The sequence below is a fragment of the Poecilia reticulata genome, linkage group LG8 (genome assembly GCF_000633615.1).
Source record: "Poecilia reticulata strain Guanapo linkage group LG8, Guppy_female_1.0+MT, whole genome shotgun sequence".
NCBI classification, from domain to species: domain Eukaryota; kingdom Metazoa; phylum Chordata; class Actinopteri; order Cyprinodontiformes; family Poeciliidae; genus Poecilia; species Poecilia reticulata.
This window is the reverse complement of record NC_024338.1, coordinates 1,120,100-1,146,950: the sequence shown is the minus strand read 5'-3', so window position 1 is coordinate 1,146,950 and position 26,851 is coordinate 1,120,100. Positions and strand designations below refer to the sequence as shown.

The following is a 26,851-nucleotide window of genomic DNA, read 5'->3' as shown; positions in this document are numbered from 1 at the left end:
GGCCTTCTATCACCTGAAGAACATCTCCAGGATTAGAGGACTTATGTCTCAGCAGGATCTAGAGAAACTCATCCATGCGTTTATCTTTAGCCGCATTGATTACTGCAACAGCGTCTTCATGGGTCTGACTAATAAATCAAACAGCTGCAGCTGATCCAGATGCTGCTGCTCGCGTTCTCACTAAAACCAGGAAGATAGAGACATAACACCAGTTTTAAAGTCCCTACACTGGCTCCCTGTAGCTCAGAGAATAGACTTTAAAATACTATTGTTAGTTTACAAATCACTGAACGGTTTAGCACCACAATACATTAAAGATCTGTTATTGCTGTACCAACCATCTAGACCCCTCAGATCTTCTGGTTCTGCTCTGCATCCCCAGAACCAGAACCAAACAAGGAGAAGCAGCATTCAGCCTCTATGCACCACAAATCTGGAACAAACTTCCAGATAACTGTAAAACAGCTGAAACACTGGGTGCCTTTAAAAATAAACTTAAAACCCACCTGCTTAGAGTTGCTTACGGCTACATTAGGATTAGAGTGCTGGTTTTGATGTCTTTGATGTTTTTATCTTTACATTTTATTTCCTTATTCTCACTGTTTATGTTTTAATGAAGGTTTTAAGGTGTGAGTACCCTTGTTAGATGGCATTCCTTTTCTCTTTCTCACCGTTTATTCCTGTTTTTATTTTAATTATGTAAAGCACTTTGAAATGTCTTGCCAGTGAAATGTGCTATACAAATAAAATTTTATTGATTGATTAACATTAACATTTTACATTTTAAAGTGTTTGTTCCAGAGCGCCTGATGCAAACAACAGCATTCATTTCTAGCATGTTGTACATACAAGGTACTCCACTTTAGCTTTATGTTGAAGAATCTTCAGTGTAATGAAACCAAAAAATAAAACAGGTCCAAAACTTTCAATCTGTATTCTATTTTCTTTGTTCTATGAAGACTGTTTCGTTTATTTTAAGCCACAAACAAACGATCCATTTTATTGTCTCTGGGACACAAAAACATGAGATTTGATTAAATTAGAACTACACAGATGAGAAGGAACACAGATTTCATAATAAAACATATTTTGTTTATTCAAAACAGTAAAATACAGACGGTTCTTGCATATCAATGCTATAAGAMCAGCCACATTTTTTAAAATGAATGTGTCACCAGTGCATTTGGCCGGGTGTTCCTGCTCCAGAAAGGTGAAGGYCTCTGGTCATCCTGAAGCTGTGAGCCCACTGGGAGTCTGCAGGGAAACACAGAGACCAGAGGCCTGCAGGATGGTGTGCTGTGACAGCTTAACATCTGAAAACATACATGATAGAAACACTAATGAATGTGTTGCACCAAAAAGCTGTACTTTCGACCTGGTGGCGATCACCTGCTGGCCTCAAAGCCAGTCAGTTATGGTAGATCTGAAGTTTGGTTTGATTGCCTAAATATGAGAAACTTCAGACTGACAGGAATTAGGTTAAAGCCACATCTTGTGAAGTTGGTATATTTTTTGTCCAACAGGATCCAGAGGAATCGCAACAAACCAGAAGTTGGACTAGAATTTATTTCAATGTCATTTGTGAATGTCAGCTTCTCATTTTCAACAGTGGAGCTTTAAAAGTTGAAAGGTTATTTTGGAGAGTTTCATCGCATCAATATTTCCACTAAATAAATAGCATGTTTGATACAGGAAAAGCCTCTCAGACTCAAAGCAAGATGCCAGAGCCCACAAAACTTTTAAAAAATATATTTATTTACTTTCACATAATTATTGCGGTAGAAGCCATTTGTTTGTTACTTAATGAAATATACTCGCAGACGAACGAGGTAGTTAGTCCAAGTTAGTCATTTATTGAAGTTGAGAAACTACAGAGGCTGTGATGCATCACAGCAAAGATAAACAAAGGTAAAACAACTGCGATCGACTCTAAACCTCTTCTACTTTTTTACTCTCGTCTCTTTGTCATTTAATCAACCTGTTGCCGTGGAAATCGCCTGCGACCCACAAACCCAGCAGAGATTAGTTAAAAACACAACGGATCCTTTAAGATATTAGGTTTTCAGGCTTTGTATTTATTTCTCGGTTAACAAGCATCTCCTCTGATGAACACACTGCAGTGGCTGATTAGAAAATTTAAACTTCTGCTCTGCTCATCGGGTTCTTTGGGTGAGTTCACACTGCAGCCTGAAGTGACCCAATTCCGATTTTTTAGAAATTCCTATTTTTTCGCCGGGGTCGTTCACACTGCCACTAAATGAGACCTGTATGCGTCCTGCAGTCTGAACGGGAAAACCACCTGAAAGTGTCCCGCATGCGCACTAGAGGGCGCAATAGCGTCAGCGTTCTCAGTGTTCTACCAATTGCCATAAAAAGAAGTAGTAGTGCTCAGAGTTTGCAGAAGTAAACATGGAGGCTTACGGTGGAGCTTAGCTTACATATTTGAAGTTGTTGTCCGGCTGGAGCAGCATATTAACAACTTAATCCTCAAACTGTCTGTCATGGTTGTTGTTTTTCTTCCCGCTTGCGCGTATCAGGACGCAGAATAGTGAGATTTGTTGAGAATCAGTGACGTTCAGTTAGGATGAATGCGACCTGAAATTAGGTCGCATTAGAATCGGATACGTATCGGATATGGGTCGCATTCGAAAAAGAATCCGACCTGTGATGTTCACACTGCCATGAAAAGATTGGATACAGGTCGCATTGCATCAAAAAAATCGGAATTGGGTCACTTCAGGCTGCAGTGTGAACGCACCTTTTAAGTCCCTTTTTATTTTGGTAATGGTACCGAAATGCACAGAAAGGCGCAACACCTTGTTTAAGATATATTGGATCAGAGGACGTGCTGGTCTCAACATCCTGGCGGCGTTCAGTTTGTCACCTACTSCCGAGATCAACTCAAAACCTTCCACTATCGTAATTGAGCACCCCTATTGATTAAATATGACTGTAGTTGGAAAACAAACATCAGCGTTAGCTTACCGTGCAACGTCTGGGCAACCGGAGGACTCCTGGATGGACAGCAGCAGCGCATGTCTGAAAGATGGCCTCCGATGCAGATCTCCAAGGCTTGCCACTCTCATTCTCTCAGCTCGATGCTCCATAGAGCTTCCTCTGGATACTGCAGTTCACTTACGATGTACAGTAAAGTCTGCTCCTTATAGTTGGATCACAGCTGGTAGCTATGAAGGTGTCCCGAACCTTCAATTGTAAGCCAACTTCAGCAGCCGCTTCGTCCAAATTATATAAACCCCGGACGGTGAACCTCTGAGTCCATGAGAGCCGCCAGCTGAAACACGTTCTATCTTAGCGGCCACACAAAAACTAAAGTCAGGAGTAATAACACTCTTTTCTAATGAAGTTAATGAGCTTCAGCTTATTGATAACCCGTTACTAGGTTGCCATCTTTCTTGGAGCAAAGTACAGTGTGACGCTAACCAACCAATTGGGGAAGGTGTAGCCTGATGACGTGCCTCTCCTCATTTGCATTTATTTTTTCCCCCTTTTTCCGAGTTTTGTGGGGAAAATAGAATGTGATAAATAAGAAAAGAAGGAAATAGTAAATGAATAAGGGAAATTGGAAAATGGGAAAATTAAAAAAATTTCAAACAAATGTTAAAAGAAAAATAGATAAAAGAAAAATGGGAAATAAAAAAGGGATATATGAGAAATTGATTAATGAAACTGGGAATTAGAAAACCAGGTTAATGGAAAAAGAAATTTTAAAAATGGTTAAATTAAAAAATAGATAATGAAAAAAGGGTAAATAGAGATAAATGAAAAATTGACAAATGAAAAATAGATAAATGAAAAAGGGGAATAGAGAAATTGATAATCTGAAAATTAAATGAAAATTGCGTTAATGAAAAAGGGAAATTGAAAAGTGGGTTAAATGAAAAATAGATTAATGAAAAATGGTTAAATGGATAAATGAAAACCAGATAATGAAAAAGAGAAATTAATATGAAAAAGAAATAAATGAAAAATTGGATTAATGAAAAAGTTAAATTATTTATTTTACTCATTTTATTTATTTCACCCATTTATTTATTTACCATATTTTCCGCACTACAAGGCGCACCGTATTATAAGGCGCATAGAATAGATGCTACAGTTTGGGTTGCCTTACTCTATTATTACACATCCACATTTGTAAAGAAGAGGTACCCTAGTACTTTATATACTAGGGTACCCCAGTCATTGTCACGGTGTTGTGATATTGTGTCCAACTGCTTTCTGGGTAACACAGATAAGCTGCCGCCGCAGTCTCTGTCTCTCTTCCCCCGCCCCCCTGGCTTTAAATGTATTATCAAACTTTGTTATCAAACCAGCGTTCTGACAACTATCCCAGCATGCACCGCGCACTTCTTCTACGGGGGAAAATGAAGTCGGCGGCTGCTTACCGTAGTTGCTAGACCTGTTGTGGCTCAATATTGGTCCATATATAAGGCGCACTGTCAGCTTTTGAGGAAATTGAAGGTTTTCAAGTGCACCTTATAGTGCGGAAAATACGGTATTTAATTTTGGCTGAAATGGCTCTCCACAGTGTTTTAGTCTTTTCTCAAGATGTAATTTGGTTACCTAGAAATTTATTTAGCTTTAATAACACTATTTTCTGAATTATTTTGCATTTGCAATTGCTGGGTTTCAGATGACGTAGCACCGACGTCACCCAATGCACATGAAGGGCCAGAAGTAAATTCAGCCCATTTATTTCTGTTGCTCCAACCATTCAAATAGAGAGAAAGATAAGTTATTTTTGTGTTTCGAAGGTAGTTGGTCGCAAGGGAGTTAATTTTAAAAGAACTTACTGAAAAAAGAGGAGAAAAGTGGATCAAGAATCCACAGCTAAAAGCAGGAGGTGCAGAAACTAACAATGCCAGAGTTTGCCCTTGGTACCCACAGTTACTGGAAGGCCTTCTCTTTTCTAGTGCTAAGAATAATGCCCAAACTTACATGTGAATGCCAGACTGTCTTATTCAATAAATTAGGATTTATGTCCTGATCAGGGCTTGTCAGATTAATAGTACCTTTCGAAAACAATCTTTAAGGAGGTAATAAACAGACTAAGAAATATAAATATGTTAAAACGGAAGTAATCTAAGTAATCTATATAATGTCTTTCACTTGGTGATGGAACTGCTGACAAAGGAATTTTCCAGTCATATGGAATCAACCTGTTGTTGGGTTCTATGTTTCTGTGTATTTGTTTCTTGGTTTTTTTCTGTGTCCTGTTCCCCTGTGAGTCTCTGTGATGTCCTGTCTTCCCTGTTGATTGTTCCCAGGTGTTTCTCGTTCCCTGATTACCCTCCTTGTGTATTTAAACCCACCTGTTGTCTTTGTTTGTTGTCGGTTCCTCGTCGTTTGCACCTTGTCATCGTCTGTCTCTTACTTTGGAATTTATTCAATAAACATCTTCATTATGACAACCTGGGTTTGCCTGCGTCTCCCTCATCGCTCACCACCACCGATCATGGCAGTAGGACCCGACCACTACATGACTGTAGGACCCGACCACAACCGAGGTGAGGACGCCAGCGCTATGGCCCGCGAGGTGTGGGTCCAGCAGCAGCTGGAGTTGGTGCGACGGAATCTCTATAGGGATGTAGAGATCCTGAATTCTCCCCTGCTGGTGGAGGAATTGGGTCTAACCTCCGACCTGGACTCACTAGGAGACGGAGTGAGTTCAGGTCGTCCCTCCATCCTTGGGCCTCCCCCGAGTTTTATGGACTAGCTCCTCCCAGCCCAACGCGTTGGAGGGGATCGCGGCTGGTGATTTGCCCTCCCGGGTGTGGACCACGCCTCTACTGCCACCCTGAGCCGCTGGAAATCCCGGCCCCTGGGTCACGCCATCACCACCGCCTTGAGTAGCTGGAGATCCCGGCCCCTGGGCGAAACCCCCGCTGCTTTCAGCCGCCGCCTGTCCCTGCGTCGAGGCGGAGCTCACCGCAGCAGCTGCCTGTCCCCGCACCAAGGCGATAAGCACCTCTACCGCTGCCACCAGTCCCAGCACCGAGGCAGCGTCACTCCCAGCTGCCGCAGGTCCTAGTGCCCGCTGCTAATAGGCAGCCCCCAGAGTCTGCAGCTTCTCTGACTCCCTGTGCCCCGTCCGAGCTTCCTAGTGCCCCGTCCGAGCTTCCCACACAAAAAAGGACTGACAAACACCAAACAGAACATTCTGTCCGTTACAGATTTATGTTTTTGAATTTCCATTTTGCAATCATTAGGAAGAGATCGCCTGAATATTAGCGGTGGTTGATTAGCCATCTTAAACACCTGCACTTCTGATTATCTGTCAGAAAATGTATGTGGGCCGCCTTATTTTTGTGTTAATTGAACCGAAATACTCCGAACTGTGCAGTAAGTATCTGTACTTTCTACTTCACTACATTTCTACAAAACTGTCGCGTTACTCGTTACATCCAAGTTGCATTGCACTTTTTTTCCGTTAAAATGTGAAGTTCAAGGACTTAAGGTGGCGTCGTAAAGTCCGAGCAATAACGTGACTTACGTGTCTGTTGTCACCCATCGCCTCCCTCTTTACTCGCACGTGGCGCTCCAAGACATGCGCAGTGGTTTTCTCTGAGCGGGAGAAGATGTCTGTCTAATTGTCAGTAATATAATAGCGCTGCATAAATCATAAGATATGGCGACAAGTAAAATCAGCAGCGCGCTTTCACAGACGGTGGGGACTTCGTCCAACTTTTAGCGTCACTTGGAAGGAAAGCTTAAAGAAAGGTAAGCTCCGTGGACTTGATGCTAGCAAAGCTAGCTGTACAGAGACACATGTTGCATGCGCTGAATTATTGTGTGGAGGTATTGACTGAGGTGTGGCAAATATGGGACAACGTTGTGACCAAAGTGCAATATATAGTAATATGACATTCAGAAACGATACGATTCTTCTGGACGGATCTTTACTAAGGTTGAAAGGACTGAAGCCTCACTGAGAGCCGTTCTTTGTTCTTGTAATGCTGTGCGTACACTGCAGTAGCTATTATTTTATTTCATTAAAAAAATTTTTTTTATATATATATATTATTTATTTATTTAATGGCGAATAAATAAAATAAGAACGAAGAGCATGCTCATTGCTCTTTGATAGTTTTCATCTCCTGTCATGCTGGCAGACGTTGCAGCAGGAGGGAGGATGAAAACAGTCACGGTGCTCCTTCTGCTTGGTTACTTCTTGCTTATTGCGCCTTGGATAGTGTTCATAGTTGAGTGTTGTTTACCGTTAATGCATTGCCTTAATTACTATGTTTGATGGTGTAGACAGTTGTGGTTTTTGACATGGGCAGTATGGGCAACCGCCCAGGGCGTTATTTTTTTTTAGGGATGGCAATAGATCTCATAGAGATGAAAGCAAAACAGAATGAAGAAGAGTTTGAATTGATACTGGTTAAATTTATTTCAGCTCTAAGTATTTAATATCTAGGTGTTTTTATGGGAATGTGGATCTTTCAGATCAATTTGAGAAGCAATTTTGATAGGTACACTTAATTTTATTGCGTCACATAGTGCTGATCTTGGTCTTGATTTGGTCTCGGGTTCGGTGGTCTAGACTACAACTCTGCTACGTGGCTCCTTGGTTCCATGTCCTCCCCTGCCCACCCTTTCAGTTGGATTTCTTTCAATATAGAAGCCACTAGGGGCAAAAAAAGTGAAGTTCATGCTATGTTAGGACAGGAGACGAGATGTTTCCATCCCTGAAATTATGATGCATAGAATCACATATCTAAGTCTAAACTATGTTACAGAGTAAACACAATAAAAACATGCTTTATCTGTGGTATTGCTCATTAAAATGGCACATTACTGATGTATTAAAATTAAATATGATTGATTAAATACATAAATACATAATGATATTAGCAATTAGGTAATGCATTCAGCAAATACCTTTTACTTTTAATACTTAAGTATTTTTAAAAGCCAGTACTTTTTTACTTTTACTTAAGTAAAATGTTAATGTGGTACTTTTACTTTTACTTGAGTACATTTTTGTCTGTATTTGTACTTTTACTTGAGTAAATTTTTTGAGTACTTTCTCCACCACTGGCGCACAGCAAGTCACGTGATGTCCATCCACTACTGAGGAGACTTGCCATGTACGTTTTACAAATGAATTCTAAAAAGCATTATCTGGCTGTTAATGCTTTGAATACAGCGTGCAGCTGCTGCCGAGTTACGTAGATGCAGGCACATAAAGAAAAAAAGGTGCAGAAAATATTGGTGGGAACTGTCCCCTTCATGCCAGAGTTGGTGGGAACATGTCCACACCAGTCCTCCAGGAAGTTAAGTGTCTTCGTGTCTGGCCACCAACTATACTTGCCAAGCAGGGGCGATTCTAGGACCTGTCCTTCAGGGGTGCTTAGCCTCCAGCAGGGCTAAGACCCATGAAAAGATACTCGTTGGTGCAGTTTTCTAAATCTAACTGCTTATTTACATGCATTCACATACATTTATACATAAAGCCAATGCTGTACACAATTTCATTCATAAATGTAAAAATAATTCTAAATTAAGTACTGCATTGCCACTTAAAATTGCCCATTGCAAAAAATCACTAAGCATTATATTTTGCATTACAAATTGCCTTCTGAATAAAGGTGCTGATGATACAAGTCTGCTCCCATATAGCTGGTTAAAAAAAATCTAGAAAGGTCTTTACTGTTTTCTTTGGAGGCTGGTTTACAAACCAAATTTAGAGGGGCCCGTGTAGTCAGTGTTTTTTATGAGACACTTAAAAAAGAATTAAATAAAAACAGAGCAATATTTTATCATTTAATATTGTGAATCAAAGAGCCACTTGTGCCTCCAGAGATTCAGGTTTCAGATCCTGATCTAGCAGATGGAAAGTGTGGTCCTATCTCCATAGAGCAGCTAAAAGTGCAGCACTATGATTTTTAATTAATTAAATTCATTTTTATTAAAAATAATTTTAATGTATTTTTAATAATACATTAAAAATAAAGTTAAGTTTAAAAAATATCTACCACTGAATATTTAAAAAAGACATTTATTTATTATAATTTTTTCAGAACCCCTCCTGGCCCCTGGCCTTTTGCATTTTTGCTTAGCAATTGATAGAAAGTCAGATTATCCAAACTGGTAAACCACATTAAGTATTAGTATAAATTTGTTCTTTAAGTGGCCACTTATTTTGGCTAATGCTATTATTTATTAAATATATTCCAAACTCAACATCCTAAGCACATAATCAAACCAAAATAGTCCACTAAAATCACAATAAGAAACTTAATCAATCATAGCAAAATGTTCTGTACCATATCAGCCTCAGGAGGATGAAGAGATGTTGAGGTCTGGTTCTAACGGTTCTGCAGTTCCTCTCCTGATGCATTCTGTCTATCATACAGCAGCACACTGCGCCACGACGGACGCACCTTTTTGTCGATCGATGTACACAGTATCAATCCTAACGGAAATTTTTCAGCTTATAATGCACATATTTTGACTCACGTCTGTATTTTTGAAAGCGTTTTTGCTTCTAAGGACATGGAACCGGGTAGATGACATTTTAAAAAGATGGGAGTGGATAGCAGCTCACTGCGGCTGCGTAGTGTCCGTCTCTAGACAACCGTGACATTAAGTGTCGGTCCGTAGCTTTCAGGGCAGGGTTGTGGTCAAGACCACCTAACCCATAGGTGGTGGGCAATCCTGGTCCTCGAAGGCCAGTGTCCTGCAAATCTTAGATGTCTCCCTGGTTCAACACGCTTGAATGCATCAGCTGAATATTAAGTGCAGTCATGTTCTCCAGAGTCCTGCTAACGACCTCATTACTTGAGGTCATTAGCAGGACGACCTGCTAACATGTGTTGAAGTAGATACATACCTAAAAGTTGCAGGAGACCGGCCCTCGAGGCCTGGAGTTGCCCACCCCTGACCTAACCCAAGACCAAGACAAGACCAAGACCAGAGTGTATCGAGACCGAGACAAGACCAAGACTGAGGGAAGTCGAGACCGAGTCAAGACCAAGACCAGCGGCCCGTGCTACATGACATGATAAAATGTGAAATATGATCAAAATTGCTTCTCAAATTGATCTGAAAAATCCATATTCCCATAAAAACACCTAGATATTAAATGCTTAATAAATTTTACCAATATTAAAAGCAGAACAAACTCTACATGAAGCCAGGTAGTCTGACACCATGGCAAACATTACAGCTACCACTTTAAACAAAAACAAAAAAAGAGCAATGCGCATCCTCTGTGTGCTCTTTTGTTCTTGTGTTTTATTTGTTAATTTTAAAAAATCAATGTACATAATTAAATAGACCTGTCCAGGGTGAACCCCGCCTCTCGCCCGGAACGTTAGCTGGACATAGGCACCAGCACCCCTCCTGACCCCACTAAGGGACAAGGGTGTAAAGAAAATGGATGGATGGATGGATGGATGGATGGATGGATGGATAATTAAATAAAATAATGATAGCTACTCCAGTGTATGCAGAGCATTACAAGAACAAAGAACGGGTGTTCTGTCAGGTCAGATCGTCATACGCTTGGCACGAACTCACGGCTATATCTGTCAGACACGTCATTAGCATATGATTTTATTTAATCAGCAACATAGAATCATGACGTAGATCGTCATACGGTTTATTAAGTTGTATGGCATCCTGACTTAGCGGTTAAGTAGGTTAATGAGTTTTACAGGGGCGTGTGATTCCAGTTGCAGCCAGACCCTGCTTTAAATACACTTTGAAACCACGACAACGTATGTATATCTATATAGTTATCATTGAAAACAATTTAATGACTTATTTTCGTCATAACTTGTTGCGTATGGTGAACTGTCAACTCCTCTGATGGTCGGACTTATTACTGCACATGCGCAGGCATGCTATTCTGACAGTGTATGGTAATCTGATGGAACAACGGCTCTCAGTGACACTCCAGTCTTATCTAATAAGTAAAGAGCCGTGCAGAAGCCGTGCAGAAGAATCTGACTGTTCCATCACTATATTGCAGACTTTTGGACACAGCGTTGTCCCATATATGCGACAAGTCAGTCAACACCTCTGCACAATAATTCAGCGCAGTGAGTGACAACTTTTTTAGTGCTACAGCACCCCTAAAACATGGCTAGAAAAGCCACTGCTGGCCAGACACGAACATGGAGGTTTCTGTAGATCGTGCAAATTGTTGACCTACATTGGACCTGAATCCAGCCTTCTACAGCGAGCGACTCAACATTAACGTACAACTCCAGCAAGAATTTGGGTTTAAGCTAAATAAATTATTTACCAGGAAATTCAAGCCACCACCCCAGGCCACCCTATAGCTCCGCGCCTGGTGTGGCGGATACAATGTATATATTTCAGACAATAAAAGCAAACAATATGSTTTTATTGTGAAGGGGAGATGGTGAGGTGTGAAGACACCAACATTTGGCATTCATTCGATTTTTGGGTTTGGTTGGAAAACATTGAGAATAAATCAAGACTCAAATTACTTTTTTGTCTTTTTCTGCTAACTTCCTCATTAGTGACCCTGAACATCTGCGAACATCTGAACATGTTTTTTAATGAGAACTCAACAGATGCTGCTGCGGCCGCTTCTCCGCCAGCTGTGGTTTCGGACTCAGTTTCTTGCCAGGCGGCCGTTGCTACAACCGCAGAATCTGTTTTGGCTGCCGTTATCAAGCTTCCAGAGTTCTGGCAGCACGATCCAGAACCATGGTTCCAGCATGTGGAAGCCCAGTTCCATCCCCGTGGGATAACCACAGATGAGACCAAGTACTTCCATGTAGCTGTTGTGTTTCCATCCGCCATCTGATATGTCTGCTGAGGAACCCACCAACCGCTAAGAAATACGGCGCGTTCAAGGAGAATCTGCTCTTCCAACTGTCAGACGTGGAGCGGGCCGATCGCTTGCTCTCTCTGAATGGCTTGGGGGATCGCAAGCCATTCAGGCTCCATTGCAAGCTGATGGAGAACACGCTGGCATTACTTCGCTCGGGAGATGTTTCCTTCCTTTTTACACATCTGTTTCTGCGCCAGCTTCCTCCAACTGTTCGCACCGCGCTGGCCAGCTCCCCGCTGATTAGGGCAAAGGACTATCGCTCCCTGGCTGAAGAAGCGGACTGGATTTTGTTGGCTTCTAGGCACTACAGTGTGAATGCATTTCTACCAGGTGCGACTCAAGGAGAGTTGGAGCCTGTTGATGCAGTGGCTGCAGTTACGGAGTAACGGAAGGCTGAGCTTCTCTGTTTCTACCATCGCCGATGTTGCGTCAATCCACGTTTTCCCATCAGATAGGTTCCCTCTGCGTATTCTTGTCGCTCCGCCCCGACCACGGGGCAAAATATGCTCGTGATGACCACTGAGAAAGCACAGGCTTGTTCGGCACGCTTATCTGGGGAACTACGGACACCGTGAAAGCTCAAACAACATGCTTCGGCAAAGTTGTCACACTTTCTTTAAATTTTTACGTGAAACTAATAATAATAAATAAACATATATGTTATATATATTATAATTATAATAAATAATATATATATGTTTATTTATATATATATATATATATATATATAGAGAGAGAGAGAGATCGATCAATAGATAGATGGATAGATAAAAAGTGCTATACGAATTAAAAACAAGGCAATGCATTTTAATGCTCAATATTACCCATCAGATACCATTCCCCCTGTGGTAAAGGGGGGAACGGTATGTGATGCCCATATTTCACCCATCAGATACCGTTTCCCCTGTTTTAATGTGGGGGAACGGTATCTGATGGCCATAAATCACCCATCAGATACTGTACCCCCCTTTAACATAGGAGAAACGGTATTTGATGGGTGATTTTAACATAGGGGGAACGGTATCTGATGGGTGATTTATGGCCATCAGATACTGTACCCACACTTTAAAACAGGGGAAACGGTATCTGATGGGTGAAATATGGGCATGACATACCGTTCCCCCCTTTACCACGGGGGGAATGGAATCTGATGGGTAATATTGAGCATTAAAATGCATTGCCCTGTTTTTAATTCATATAGCACTATCTATCTAATTTATTTATTTATTATAATTATATATAACATATTTATTTATTATTATTGTTAGTAGTAGTATTAATTTCAAGCAAAAACATGAAGAAAGTGTGACAACTTTGCCTAAGCATGTTGTTTGAGCTTTCACGGTGTCCATAGTTCCCCAGATAAGCACACCGAATAAACGTGTGCTTGCTACGCGCGTGCTTTCTCAGTGCTCATCACGAGCGTATTTTGCCGCGTGGGCGGGGCGGAGCGGCAAGAAGACGCGGGGGGAACCGTATCTGATGGAGAAACGCGGATTGACGTAACACCATTTCGGAGTGAAGGCGAAGCGCTGCATAGACCTTACCACAGGGGCCGCTTTTCATTGGCTAATGCCCATTTCACGTCACAGCGTAGCTACCACGTGCGTGACCGACTCACAAACACAAGCTACAGTAGTAAACACATCATGTTAGCATCAGGCCTAGGGACACTCAAATATTTGCCAACAACAGAAATCACTGGTTTCAAAAGTAACCCTCAAAACCACCCAGCCTTGCAAGAACAATAGGCGTCAGTGATCTTGTCCGCAGTTATATTTATGCTGAGCGTGTGAGGATCTGAGGTTTTCCTCATCTACCTGTAGCATTTCGCTGTGGCGCGCGCAATGTTGGAGGCATCGCATGGCTAAAACACCTTAATGTCAACCAAAGAAGATTACATGAACTTATTGGTTCCCCTGTCCATTGTCATGGCTGATATATTGTGAAAATCCGGCAGAAATGCTAATCTAATCGACTCAGAAATACTCTGCAGAATCAGTTAAAGTGAAAGAAGCCATGATTACATAGAAACTAAGCTCCACGAGGCTTTGTTTGTGAGACATGCAGCCACGTGGGATTTTAGAGGGCATTTCTGGGCAGAGCTTGGTAAGGTCCATTCCTCCATGTTCATTTGTGCGTCAGGGAAACGACAGAGCCGCCGCTCGGTAGCAGCTGTGTGAAAAGGTGTTCTGAGGACAAGCTGCTTTCCATCATGGATGAGGCCTCGGGACTGCGTTTCCTGGTGGACTCAGGTGCACAGCGGAGCATCATGCCAGTTTCAGCAGTGGACGTTTTGTGCTTAAGTAACGGACCGCTGCTGGACACGACTAACGGCACCCCGATTCGCAATTTTGGATCTAGGTTGGTGTGTTTCAGCGGACGTCAGTTTAAGTGGGACTTTGTAATAGCTTCTGTGTTTTTACCTATTTTGGGTGCAGATTTTTTGTGTGCTTTTAGGTTATTAGTGCATGTTGCTAATAGCTGCTTAATAGATGCTGTGTCGTTTGATACGTACCCCTGTAAACTTGGCGGTCCTCTCGCCAACATGTTTGCCACAGGTGATGAGTATCAGCGTCTGTTAGCAGAGTTCCCATCTTTAACGGTTCCCACATTTTCTGCTACTGTGGCAAAGCATGGAGTGCAACATTGTAAAACTACAGTCGGTCCACCGGTTTTTGCACGAGCGCGCCACCTACACACTGCTAAGTTAGTGAGAGCAAAGGAGGAGTTTGCAAACATGAAGCGTCTTGGCATTGTACGGCGCTCCAAAAGTCCATGGGCGTCTCTGTTGCACATGGTTCCCAAAACAAACGGGGGTTGGCGACCCTGTGGGGATTTTCGGCGCCTTAAAAATGCAGGACTTTTCTGCCCGCCTGGCTGGAGCAACCGTGTTCTCTAAGGTGGACTTGGTGCGAGGCTACCATCGGGTTCCAGTCCATCCCTTAGATGTACCCTAAAGTTATCACGCCTTTTGTTCTTCTTGAGTTTTCAGAATGCCTTTTGGTCTTAAAGGCGCAGCACAGACTATCCAGCGGCTTATGGATACGGTCATCCAGGTTATGCCGTTTTTGTTGATATATTGGTGGGTAGTCCGTCTGAGGAACACATGAACACGAACACATGGTGCACCTTTGTCCGCTGTTTATTAGGCTCAGTGAACATGGTCTGATTGTGAACCTAGCTAAATGCCAGTTTGGACTGCTTGCTGTTGAGTTCCTGGGAGACTAAGTGTCTCCTCAAGGGGCGGTTCCCATACGTGGAAAGGTTGAAGCAGTTTCTGTTTTTCCCCGCCCTCCCTCAGTGAAGCCCCTGCAAGAGTTTTTGTGGATAGTTAACTTTTATAACCGTTTCATCCCAGGGGCAGCTCACCTCATGCACCCCTTGTATGAAGCACTTAGTGGCAAAAAAAGTTGGACCAGTGGACCCCCGAGAGGGTGCAGGCATTCGATGATCCCAAAAAGGCCTTGGCTAATGCTGTGCTTTTGGCCCACCCAACTCCAGTTGCTCCTGTTTCTCTAACAACTGATGCCTCTGATTATGCAGTTGGGGCAGTTTGTGAGCAATGGATGAATGGTGTCTGGCAACCTCTTGCATTTTTTTAGCAGGAAACTCCGGGATGCCGAAAAAAAATATAGCAATTTTGATAGGGAACTGTTTGCGCTTTTTCTGGAAACACGCCATTTCCGCTTTATGTTGGAGGGCAGGGATTTTACTGCTTTTGTTGACCACAAGCCTCTCACTTTTGCAATGGCAAAGGTTTCTGAACCGTGGTCAGGTTGGCAACAGCAGCATTTGTCTGCCATCTCGGAGTTCACTACTGACATTCAGCATGTAGCTGGCAAGAATAATCTGGTGGGTGACTCTCTGTTCAGAGCAAGGGTTGCTTCTGTGCATTTAGGTGTGGATTACCTCGCCATGGCCACAGACCAACTGACCAACCAGGAGAGTCTGGCCTTTAAAGCAGCTGAATCCAGTTTGCATTTGGAGGAGGTCTCCTTTCAAGAGTGTGGCTCAACCCATATTTGTGATGTCTCGACTGGCAAACCTCGGCCTTTAGTCCCTACTAGTTGGTGTCGGCGGGTTTTTGATGCAGTTCCTTCCCTTAAACACCCGGGCGTTAAAGCTTCCGTTAAACTGGTAGGGGCAAAGCTTGTGTGGCCGGGACTCCATAAAGATGTACGGACATGAGCGGCTTCCTGTTTGGCTTACCAGCGTGCCAAGGTGCAGTGGCATACTAAGGCTCCACTGGAACACTTTCCTGTTCCGCAACGGAAGTTTGAACATGTGCATGTGGACTTAGTAGGGCCGCTTCCACCTTCCAGAGGTTTTCCCTATCAAAAGATAGGTCAGACAGAAGTACCCGGTGGCCAGAGGCAGTTCCGCTGTCATCAACCACTTTGGTTGATGTGGCTAGAGCATTTATCTCCTCCTGGGTGTCTCAGTTTGGTGTGCTATTGGTCCAACAGAGGTCCCCAGTTCACTTCAGAGTTGTGGACTGCAGTGGCAGAGAGCCTTAGGGTTAAACTCCACCGTACTGCTGCCTACCATCCGCAGGCCAATGGTCTTTGTGAGAAGTTCCACCGCACAATGAAGTCTGCATTGCGAGCCTCGTTGGTGGATAATAGTTGGATAGATCGCCTGTCTTGGGTTTTGTTGGGCTCCAAAAGAGGACCTGCTGTTTTCTTCCGCTGAGTTGGTCCTGGGTCAGCCCTTGAGGGTACCAGGGGAATTTCTTCCGGGTCCAGCAGGTTTGCTTGATTCCCAGGGGAGTAGGAACGATTCTAAATGGGGAATCTATATCTTTTACCCCATTGGCAGCACATCACTGCCTTCCACAGGTGTTTGTGCCAAAGGACCTAATGTCTGCCGAGTATGTATTTATCCGCCATGACTCACACCGCTCACCACTTCACCCTCCTTACGATGGTCCATTCCGAGTTTTGGAAAGGGGACCTAAGGATTTTTTGGTGAAGTTGGGGGGCTAGTCAGGAGAGTATTTCGGTGGACTGTTTGAAGCCAGCTCGTGTTACCAGGGGACCCAGTTGAGTTGGCTCATCCACCTCGCTGTGGTCATCCCCCAGTTTCTTTACCCACTCTTCCGGGTCCTTCCCTTACACCTGGTTTGTCCCCCTCAGGGGGACAGTTCAGTAGCAATCGATCTGGAGAGTCTCTTTTCTATTTCAACCCCTCTTCCTGTGAAAAGAAGCTGTGGTGGTCGACTAATTAAGCTCCCTAGCCGTTACCGTTAGGTATTTCAGTTGTTTTGTTTGTCTCTGCTGTTTAGTTTTTCGTTTAGTTTTTGTGTCTGTTTTCTTTTATATACTTGTGATGTTGTTTCACATGTCATGTGCTTTTGTATTTGTAACAAGTATGTTCAGGGGGAGGGCATGTGTGGTGGATACAATGTATATATTTCACACCTGAATGTATGCTTTTATTGTGAAGGGGAGAAGGTGAGGTGTGAAGACACCAACAGTTGTCATTCATTCGATTTTTGGTTTTGGTTGGAAGACATTGAGAATAACTGTCTTCAAACCAAAAGACTCAAATTACTTTTCGTATTTTTCTGCTGACTTCCACAATAGCATCCTTATCATAGACTACAATTACTTATAATAGCACAATTCACTTCTCACCCGGCAGAAACAAGTCGACAGCCATCTATTGCTGCTTTTGATCCTGAATGCTTGATCCAACTTGAAATTAAATGATTGTATTCTCCAGGTTTTTGAAAGCTTTCTTCTGGCTCATCGTATAATATGAGGTAGTTGGTTATGTGGATTGCCTCGACACCGGGTAAATCCTCAAGATTATAAGAGAAGTCTTTTTTTACCAAGATAATACAGATCATATCCTAAATATAAGCATATTTTTTCTTTTTTCGAGATACCTTGGCTGTTCCAGCCTATTTAGGGCTGTTGTTATCACATACTCGTGATCACATACACAAGTATGTGATCACGAGTATGTGATCAACTTTGCTTTGTTTTGAACCGGAGAAATCCCCTTCTGGATCTCCATCTGAATTTTGTGCGTCATCCGGGTCACATGACTGAAACCCAGCAATACATTTTGTTCAATGTTGCTTTATTATTCCAAGTCTTAGCTTCTAATCTGCACTGAAATTGTCATCAACGTCTTACATATTAAGTTGAAACCAGAAGTTTACATACTCAAACAAAAAGAAAATTTTTTACAGGCAGAAGTTAAATTAGACCAAATGTCTCTTATTTTAGGTCAATTGGGTATTGCCTAAAAGCCAGAAAACGTAGCAAGAAGATTTAAGAATCAGAAGTTTGTCTACATAGTAATTGCTATCTTACCAAACAATGAGGGAAAACTGATCTGATGTCATAACTTGAAAACTTCTGACAGGTTAACTGACACAATAATGTATGTATATGAAATTAACTGGACCTGTTTTATTATGAATTAAACTGAACTTGTGGATTGTAAACTCATCCAGAAGTGTGTTGTTGCCTTCAGCGCACTAAAAACATATCCATTCCCTTCTCCCCCCAAGCCCCAACACTTAAATTCACTTTGGGTGAGCTCAACCTAAAGCCATGCAAAAAAGAATGAAGAGGAAAATTTTTCTAACCTGGTTTCTTATCATATGTACTCCAAAACTCTCTCTGAAAAAAGAAGAAAACAACCGGTCAATAAAGTGGCCTCTGATTGTGTTCTCTTTAAAATATTTTCATTCACTTATTTTTCATATTTCCTTTCCAAGCTGCCACACTTTACTTTTTCCAGTGGTCTTCAGTCCCTCTACAGATTTTCTGGGGGTTTTAGAGGATTGGATCAATGTGAACATGGCTTCCACATTTCAAGGTGTTGTGTACAAATACCCTTTATAAACATCTTTCACATTTTTTCATCTCACAGACATAAACTTCAACTTCTTTTCTTCATATTTTACATTTGTAGCACAGATCAATAACATTTTTGACTGTGTGTGCCGTGTTTTTTTGGAAGGAAGGAAAAGAAATTGTAATAAGATTTTGGATCTTTATTTTATGTATTCGCTTTTTTTTCTTAAAGATCTTTTAGTTAAATTCACGGTTTTGCATGCGCCCTTTACTTTTCCAAGAGTGCTTCGAGAATGACACAGCTACTTGATCATAAAAAAAGTCTTTAAATTAATCTTTTACTGTCGTCATAGCAGCATATCTTTGGAATATTTAGGCGACTTAAATTGTGACCTTATGTTTAGGGTTACTTCAACAATGTTTAGGGCAGGGCCGTGCAGAGACCACTAAAGGGGCAGGTGCTCAAAAAATGGGCACATCTAACTCCATTGTAGGACAGAATATTAAGAAAGTCACACAACTTTGAGATTTTAATAAACAATGATAAATAACAAAATTGTGAGATATACAATCAAAACTAAGGAAAATCTCTAAAGCATACAACTATGCTTATGTAAGATATTTTATTAGTAATTTTTTTCTGCAGCTCTATTTTGTTATAAGAAAATATTGCCATATTCAAACCCACAATTTAGCAGGACATGTAAATCAGGGCTAGACCACCAGACATATTTTGTCTTTACAGAATTACACTATTAAAAATATAAACAAGGGCACAATGCAACATTTTAGTGACTGTAATCTATAAAACAAAGAGCTGCCTGTTTGCTACACTTGCAGTGGAGATGAAGACGGTCCATTCAGGAAAGCAGAGCTGCATCAAACGTGGAACTGCAGAAAAACGAAAAAAAAAAAAACATGCAAAAATTGAATTGTTAATGCATGTCACCATGAGAAAAGCCTACTGAGTCTTGCTTAAAAAAACTTTTTTCTCACATGACGTCGTTGAATCGCAACAAAATATTTCTGATGTGTGCAAATAATATTTATGTTTGGCAAATAACTTTAAGTTCACGAGACAAAAAATTTATTTAATTTAGAAAAAAGTCATTTAAACAAAACATTTTGTTTTTAAAAATGAAATCATTACAATTCCAAAAGTTTTGATTACAATTTTATTTTACTTAACTGAGGTTAGTTTTTTTTTTCATTGAATAATTGGGAGAAAAAAAATTACTTCATACTCTGCGAACCAAACCCTAAATTTACTTAAAGTCTGGATTGAGTTTTCTCTCCTTCATTAATGACACGCTTTTATTACATTATATCTATCATTGTAATTCAGGGTGAGTTATTTTTAATTCTAAATGAATATCCTTGTTGGACTTATATTTAAGTGCTATTTTCCTTCAAGACACATTACCTAACGCCAGAATAAATGTACAGTAAATTATACAGCAAAGGAAATTAGAAGACATATATCCATTATGGAGATGATCGGTTTTGGATGGGCGATGTGCCCCTATTGCGTAAGCGACACTGAAGAATGACTGATATCATTAACGACACAGGGAAGAAGCTTTTAGTTATCTTGCTTTGCTAGCAAAGTTGTTAGCTAGCAGCTAGCTAATAGCAGAACAACAACAGCCTAATGTCTGTATGATAAAAATACTGAATCGATAGATAAGAACAGTTTCTCCTCMCCTGCCTGTCTCCTCCCGCTCAGTAGTTCTTCAGAGAAAGGCAGACGCAGAGGCCTGTCAGTGTCTGTTGTATTTCATTACCTCTCTGCTTAAACCGCTACTCCGTGCTGAAGCAGAAACGATACTTCAACATTTTCCGTAATCTGACAAGTAGCAAGTCTTTATTCACGAAAAACTTTTTTTTTTTTAAATTCACCAAAAACTGTTCTGTATTCTGGAATGTTTGCTACATTGAGCTCCAGTTAGCCGCCTTATCTCACTGCGCGAGAGGCAACTGCGTCATACACCACGGGCAAAAGGTCAAAGGTAACAAGGTAATCGGGGGCCTTATTATGTTGTACAAAAATAAATAAATAATTTTAGTACATGTTATTATGTGTCAGAAAAGGGCTTAGAAAATAATAATACCAATAAAATAAAATAAAAAATTGACCAAAAGGGCACTTGGGGGCAAGGAGCAAAAGGGGCAGGTGCTCAAGCACCCCCAGCCCCCACCTCTGCACATGCCTGGTTTAGGGTCACAGAGCAGCAACAAAAAGGCTACTGAAAGAAATCCCACAGCATGATGCTGTCACCACCATTTGCAGTAATGGTGGTAACATTACTGCAAATGTTGTCACCATTGACAGTGCCTTTCAATATATGTTGAAAGGCACTGTTAGCCTTTCAACATATATTGCACTTTGTATTCAGGCCTCAACAGGTTTTCTTGACCTCATCATTAGCCCCATCCATCTTCTGATCAATTCTGATCTGCTTTCTTGTTGCTGCTGAACAAAGGAAACTCCAGAGCTTGATAGCGCCATTCATCCTGTTGTGTTTAAAATATTTATGTTTCTATATAACCCAATAAGTTCTGGAATGGTCTAATCCAGGGGTGGGCAACCCTGGTTCTTGAGGGCTGGTGTCCTGCAACTCTTAGATGTCTCCTTGGTCCAACACATCTGGATCCAACAGCTGAATCACCTCCTCAGTGCAGTCTAGTTCTCCAGAGTCCTGCTAATGACCTCATTATTTGACTCAGGTGTGTTGAAGTAGAGACACATCTAAAAGTTGCAGGAGACCGGCCCTCCAGGCCTGGAGTTGCCCACCCCTGGTCTAATCTAAGTAGAACACATCAGGCGGTCCACCATCTCTCCATGTTGAGATGATGGAATGAGATTTGTGGCTGTAACATGGTAAAATGCAAAAAGGTTCATGGTATATGAATACTTTTGTTAAGACAGGTAGTATTTTCAGTACATACTAACTGATTTGTTTCAGGCATAACATCTGAATGAACTCTCAGCATCCTTACTGTCTTTTCATCATCTTCAAAAACTTCTCTGGCCTCCTCATAGTTGCACGTTTCATCTATGCATTCCCTCTGCAGGTCACCCTGCATCACCAGCTCAAAGTCCCAGTAGTTAGCAAGCAAGGAGCGAGACATGAAGGATGTTGCTGACTCTGCATCCAAAAACACTGGATCTCCTGCAGGAATCAAGTCATTTTTCAGATCAGTGAAAGAAACCAGACTGTAACAGGCTGCAGTGTTGTGCTCACAAGTGGAGGTCCAATTCTTGAGAGGTTTTAACTGAACAATGTTTGAGAACTTTAATCGTCAAACAGCGACTTTGGGGTGTTTTTAGGAGTAAACTTTTGGCATGTGGCAGAAAAAAGTCCACATAACTTTCTGAAGGATTCTGAATGTAGGATTGAAGGACTCCGATTCCGAATGTGCTTAAACAGAATCAAGAGTTTATCAACAGGAAAATAGTGGTGGTTTCACTCCTTTGTAAACAAAAATACACAGAGAACCTGAAGTTGTTCTGATTTTATAGGCATAAAATTATATATATATATATATATATATATAAAAAAATAGGTCAGAGCGTATCAATCCAAATATCAGAGTGCATGCTGGCACATATGATGGAATTAAAATTTCCTGACACAGAAATAGAAGTTTCTGGCAGAGGTTATTTAGACAAACAAATCTGAAATATCCAGATAATCCCCATAATAAATTTATGCTTTGCACACTGTCATCTGTGATCAGAGATGCAATTTTAGCAGAACCAATTAAACTATTATTATTTATTCAAGGAACTGACAAAAATCTTTCTGGAACACAAAATCACCCATTTTGGTGTTTTAATGAGATAGGAGGATTTCCTCTTCTCCAATGGTGCAAATTTGAGCTGAGCAGATTGGCAGAGAAACAGCAGATTTTTATAAACAGGTTCTTCTTTAATGGTAACTCATTTTCATAATTTTTGCCACATAATATTCCAGTGTGGAATTTTTATTGAAGAATGATACTCAAAAGAAGTGTGTGCTGTTGCCAATTTTATTTAAAAATACCGTTCATAATTTAAAGTACATTGCATTTCCTCCACCTACTTCATGAGTTTTATGGGTTAATCAGGTAATCTTTTCATATATAATGATTTTTATTCCTCCAAATAAAAATAACATTGAATTTATTAATAGCTTTAATTATCTTGGCTAATACAGGAAGTAAATTCAAGCCGGCTGACCTTCTAGTCTGAGTTAGACGACAACACAACAGGACAAGAACTGGATGGAAATGAAATGTGGGTCACGAAAGGAACCGAAGGGACGAAGGCTGCTAACGTGTTGCTAGCTGGTGGTAAGTTTGCTTCAAAATGCTAATTATCTTCTTTTAATTAAAAACAGTGCAGTACATATATAAACAAACTTACGTTGGTTTCAGAAATAGTTATTTTATCAGTTGATTTGTAATTTCTATGATTATTATAACAATCATTCCTCGTGTTATAACTGGATAAAGGCTCTGTTTGTTGCGACTTAATATAGTTTTCTTCATAAACTTAACTAGGTTTAATTAAGCTCAATATGCCAAAGAGACTTTGATATTGTGAGGCTGCTGTTATAACTTGTTCATCATTGTCTTTATCTTCAACATATTTTTGCAGTCTAAGCAAATGAAGGTGAAAGAGGAAGCCAGGGATCAGGTATTAGAAAACCTAAAAACTTTCCTGTCTCAGAAGAGGCTCTGGCTCCACCAGATTACCAACCAGTTCTGAGAATGAACCTCCACATCGTCTCCCTTAAGTTCACACTTAAGCCACACTTTATAGCTAATGCCAGCATCAATTGATTTTATGATATTGCTGATTATTTTTTCTACTTTTAACATATACAGGCAAAGAAGTCCTCTAGAAATGTTTTTCCACCCCTCTGCAAAGTGCAGTGGTCCAGTGAACGGGAATGTTCTGTTGTTGATCCTCATTGTTCTTAGGAAGGAGAAATGTCAGTTTGTCTGCAGTAATACTGTGATATTGTATTAAAACAATACCCTGTACTTGGTGAAATATTTTTCACATTTCTCTAAACTGTACTTATTTTATTGTGGTGCCAATTTTCATAAGCATGTTGTCTGTAAACTTTTAATATATTGACAATTTGTACAATTCTTTGATAGTATATTGGCAATGTACTCTTGAAAAATGTTAATATATTGAATATACAAAGTTTTTTTGTTTTTTTTTTCAATTGAAAGTGTGTTGCAGTTCATCCTTCTGAATACTGGTAGCCTGATATATTTGCAGTACTGTAATGTATGAAGCATGTAACGTACAAAGTGGCAAAGCAGAATAATCAAAGACATTGATAAGTAACTAAACAGTGTACTTCATTAGCAATTATAGTAAACCAAAAGTTACAGTGATCATAGTACTATCATTTAAAATATATGATGCTTATAAATTTAGAAGACATTCTAAATATTTTTTATATGTAATTCGTTCACAAAAATTGTACACTTAAGATATACTAATCAAGCAAATCATTATTACATAAAAAGCTGTACACTTAAAGTGAACTAAGTATAACTTTAGTTGCATACTAAAGGTATGCAACTAAAAGATCCAAAAAGCATGTGATAGTACACTTAGTACACTTTAAATTGTGATTTTCTATAATTTAATTACAATTAAAATACACAAAATTACGAAATTAGTTGTTCCAAAATAACATACTTGAAGTTAAATAATCCTTAAACTTGAAGTGTAAAGATTAAGGAAGTGATGATTAGCTGATGTCATCAGCTAATCATCACTCAGTTTCAACAGTCATCCCACTTTGCATAGCAAGATCATAATCTCACACAGGCATGAGAAGTATTATATTTCAGATTCTTCACTCAAAAAGTTTTCCTTTTATAGTCGGTGGTGTTTGTTTGCTGTGAGCGGAAGAGTTCTTTACCTGGTGCTTGTTGGTTACGAACATAACATTGGCTTGTCTGCAGCAAGGACAGCAGCGCGATCCAATGCAATACTGCCATCAAGAAAAACGCCTAGAAGAGAAACAGGAAAACATGGACAAGTCTTTAGGGTGAACTCCTAAGATCTGAGATCAGCAGAATATGGCACAAATAAAAGGAGCACTCACCTGCCCAACAGGACTGCACCTCCAACCGTCAGAGTGACCCATTCTTCAAACCCTTAAATGATAAAAGAATCCATTAAACACTTCAGACTTTCAGCAAAATGGGAGGAGCTATGAAGCCTGACACTGAGCTGGCTCGATACTGCGGGTTGGGATGACCACAAACCTGTTCTGCAACATGTCAACTGAAGGCAGGAAACTCTCAAAACCAGTCTGAGTGCCTGCCTGTTTCTCTGTTTTACTCACTGGCTGCGTAGGGAACTGAGCCAACAAAAAAAAACAGGGACCAGAAGAGACAGTATTAGTTCTTCTGGTGAGTACCGCTCAAACTGAGTCAGCATGGCACAATAAATCTCATGATTTATTGTGTTTATTGTGAATGAAGAGAATTCACTTCATTCTCAACACAAAAGGGTTGGGAGTACAGCAGACCTGTCAAACTTTGCTGTACGATAAATTGCCCCAGTAAATATTGTTATTATTATTATTATTATTACTATTATTGAGATAAAAGGTAATGTTATTTTGAGACCCTTTTCAAGTAATATATCGATCAATTTTGCCCTCTGAGTGACCAGTGTTAATTCAACAACATGAGTGTTAGTGGGTGTTAGTTTCCCTAACACTCACTAAAGAGTTCCAAAGAGTTAAACAAAAAGCAATCCAGTCCAGTGTTGATTTCTAAATTAACACCAACAATTGTAAACAAAATTGTAAACCCCAGACTTTTAACTCAGTCTGGTGTTGATTTAGAAATCAACATCAGACAGTTCCTCCCACAAGTGTAACATATTTGTGACATCACTTCAGGGAAGGAGCTACATGTAGGGTGGGGGTTGCAGCAGGACCCTGACTTGGACCTAAAGGGAGCAAAGAAGGGAGGCAGAACATACCTTTAGTGATCCAATTTTTTTTAATCACATCTTACTAAAACTTTAAAAGGAGAGCCCTCTCCTGTTGAAAACTGTGTACCTTTCCCCCAGTAGGTTATATAGTAGGGTCCCCCATAGTTGACTCACGGTTGCTAAAAACTTTACCAGACTGACTGATTTTAGTGACATAGTGAGTGTAAAATATTGAATAAAATGTTGTACTACATGACTGGCTTTATTTTCACTCTTATATTTAACTTTATGACACACAAAACTACAAATGAGTCGTCCTTATTGTCTCCAGGTGCATTCTGGGTGAAACTTGGCACCAACGTCATCATCAGTCACTTGGCAACAAATGGCAAACTAACTAGAACTTCTACGGACTACGTTAACATGTTTTGAATTTGTGTTGTTTCATCATTAGTGACCAGTAGCCTGATGTTTCTGTTCTTCTCTTGGTTTGTTGTACTTCATGTCAGATGGACTTCAAAATGACATAGTCGCTCTTTCTGGTGATGAAACTTCTTAGCTCCGCTGTTGCGGGCATGTCTATGTTGTAAAGTTAAATTATCATGAGCTTTATTATTTGGGCCCGGTAATTAGCCCAATCCCCCGGCCGACGCCGTCTTGTTCCGCTATTGCGTCACATGTTTGCCTGAGGAGTGGAGGCAGCAGTATGGCGTCTTGTCTGGAGCTTATTATAACAAGTTAAGTTCCATGTTAAAATTATCATGTTTTTGACTATTTCTTATGGAGGCATTATTTTTCCGTTTACACAAGAGTATCGATTCATATACAGTACATAGTTTGCTTAATGTACGTTTATTTGTTTATTTGTTTGTTTATTTGTTTTAGAATTTTCAAAAAATTCTGAAAGCTGACTAATTTCTTTAGTAATTATTTCTGACTTTTATATGGGGGGTAAATAGTTTAACACAGTTAAATTTCAATGGTCCAGACTCTCTAAAGATGACTTATTAGCATATCATATGAAAACTGATATTCTTTTGAGTAAAATAAGGCTTCCTCTTCAATCTATTATGTGCTCAGATGTTGATTGCAGTGATATTTCTCACTGTATAGACCTTCATACTATGTATGATGGCATTGTGGGTGCTTTGAATGAGACTGTACCTTACATGCAGAAAGACTAATAACATCAGGCCAGGTTGGAATAAACATGTGTCAGGATACCATGCAGACTCTAAA

At 40.5% G+C, this 26,851-nt stretch overlaps 1 protein-coding gene across 1 annotated transcript in view; it reads right to left on the bottom strand.

Moving 5' to 3' along the window:
* Window positions 1–24,882, bottom strand: part of prrg2 (proline rich Gla (G-carboxyglutamic acid) 2) — a 33,818-nt gene extending 8,936 nt beyond the window's left edge. The window contains exons 1-4 of the mRNA XM_008415021.2: window positions 24,771–24,882; window positions 24,585–24,675; window positions 21,652–21,824; window positions 18,441–18,474 (exon numbers count right to left, since the gene is read on the bottom strand). Coding sequence (XP_008413243.1) covers window positions 18,441–18,474; window positions 21,652–21,824; window positions 24,585–24,675; window positions 24,771–24,812 — 340 coding nt within the window. The 5' untranslated portion in view covers window positions 24,813–24,882. The remainder of the gene's footprint in view (window positions 1–18,440; window positions 18,475–21,651; window positions 21,825–24,584; window positions 24,676–24,770) is intronic.
* Window positions 24,883–26,851: the final 1,969 nt, after the last annotated feature.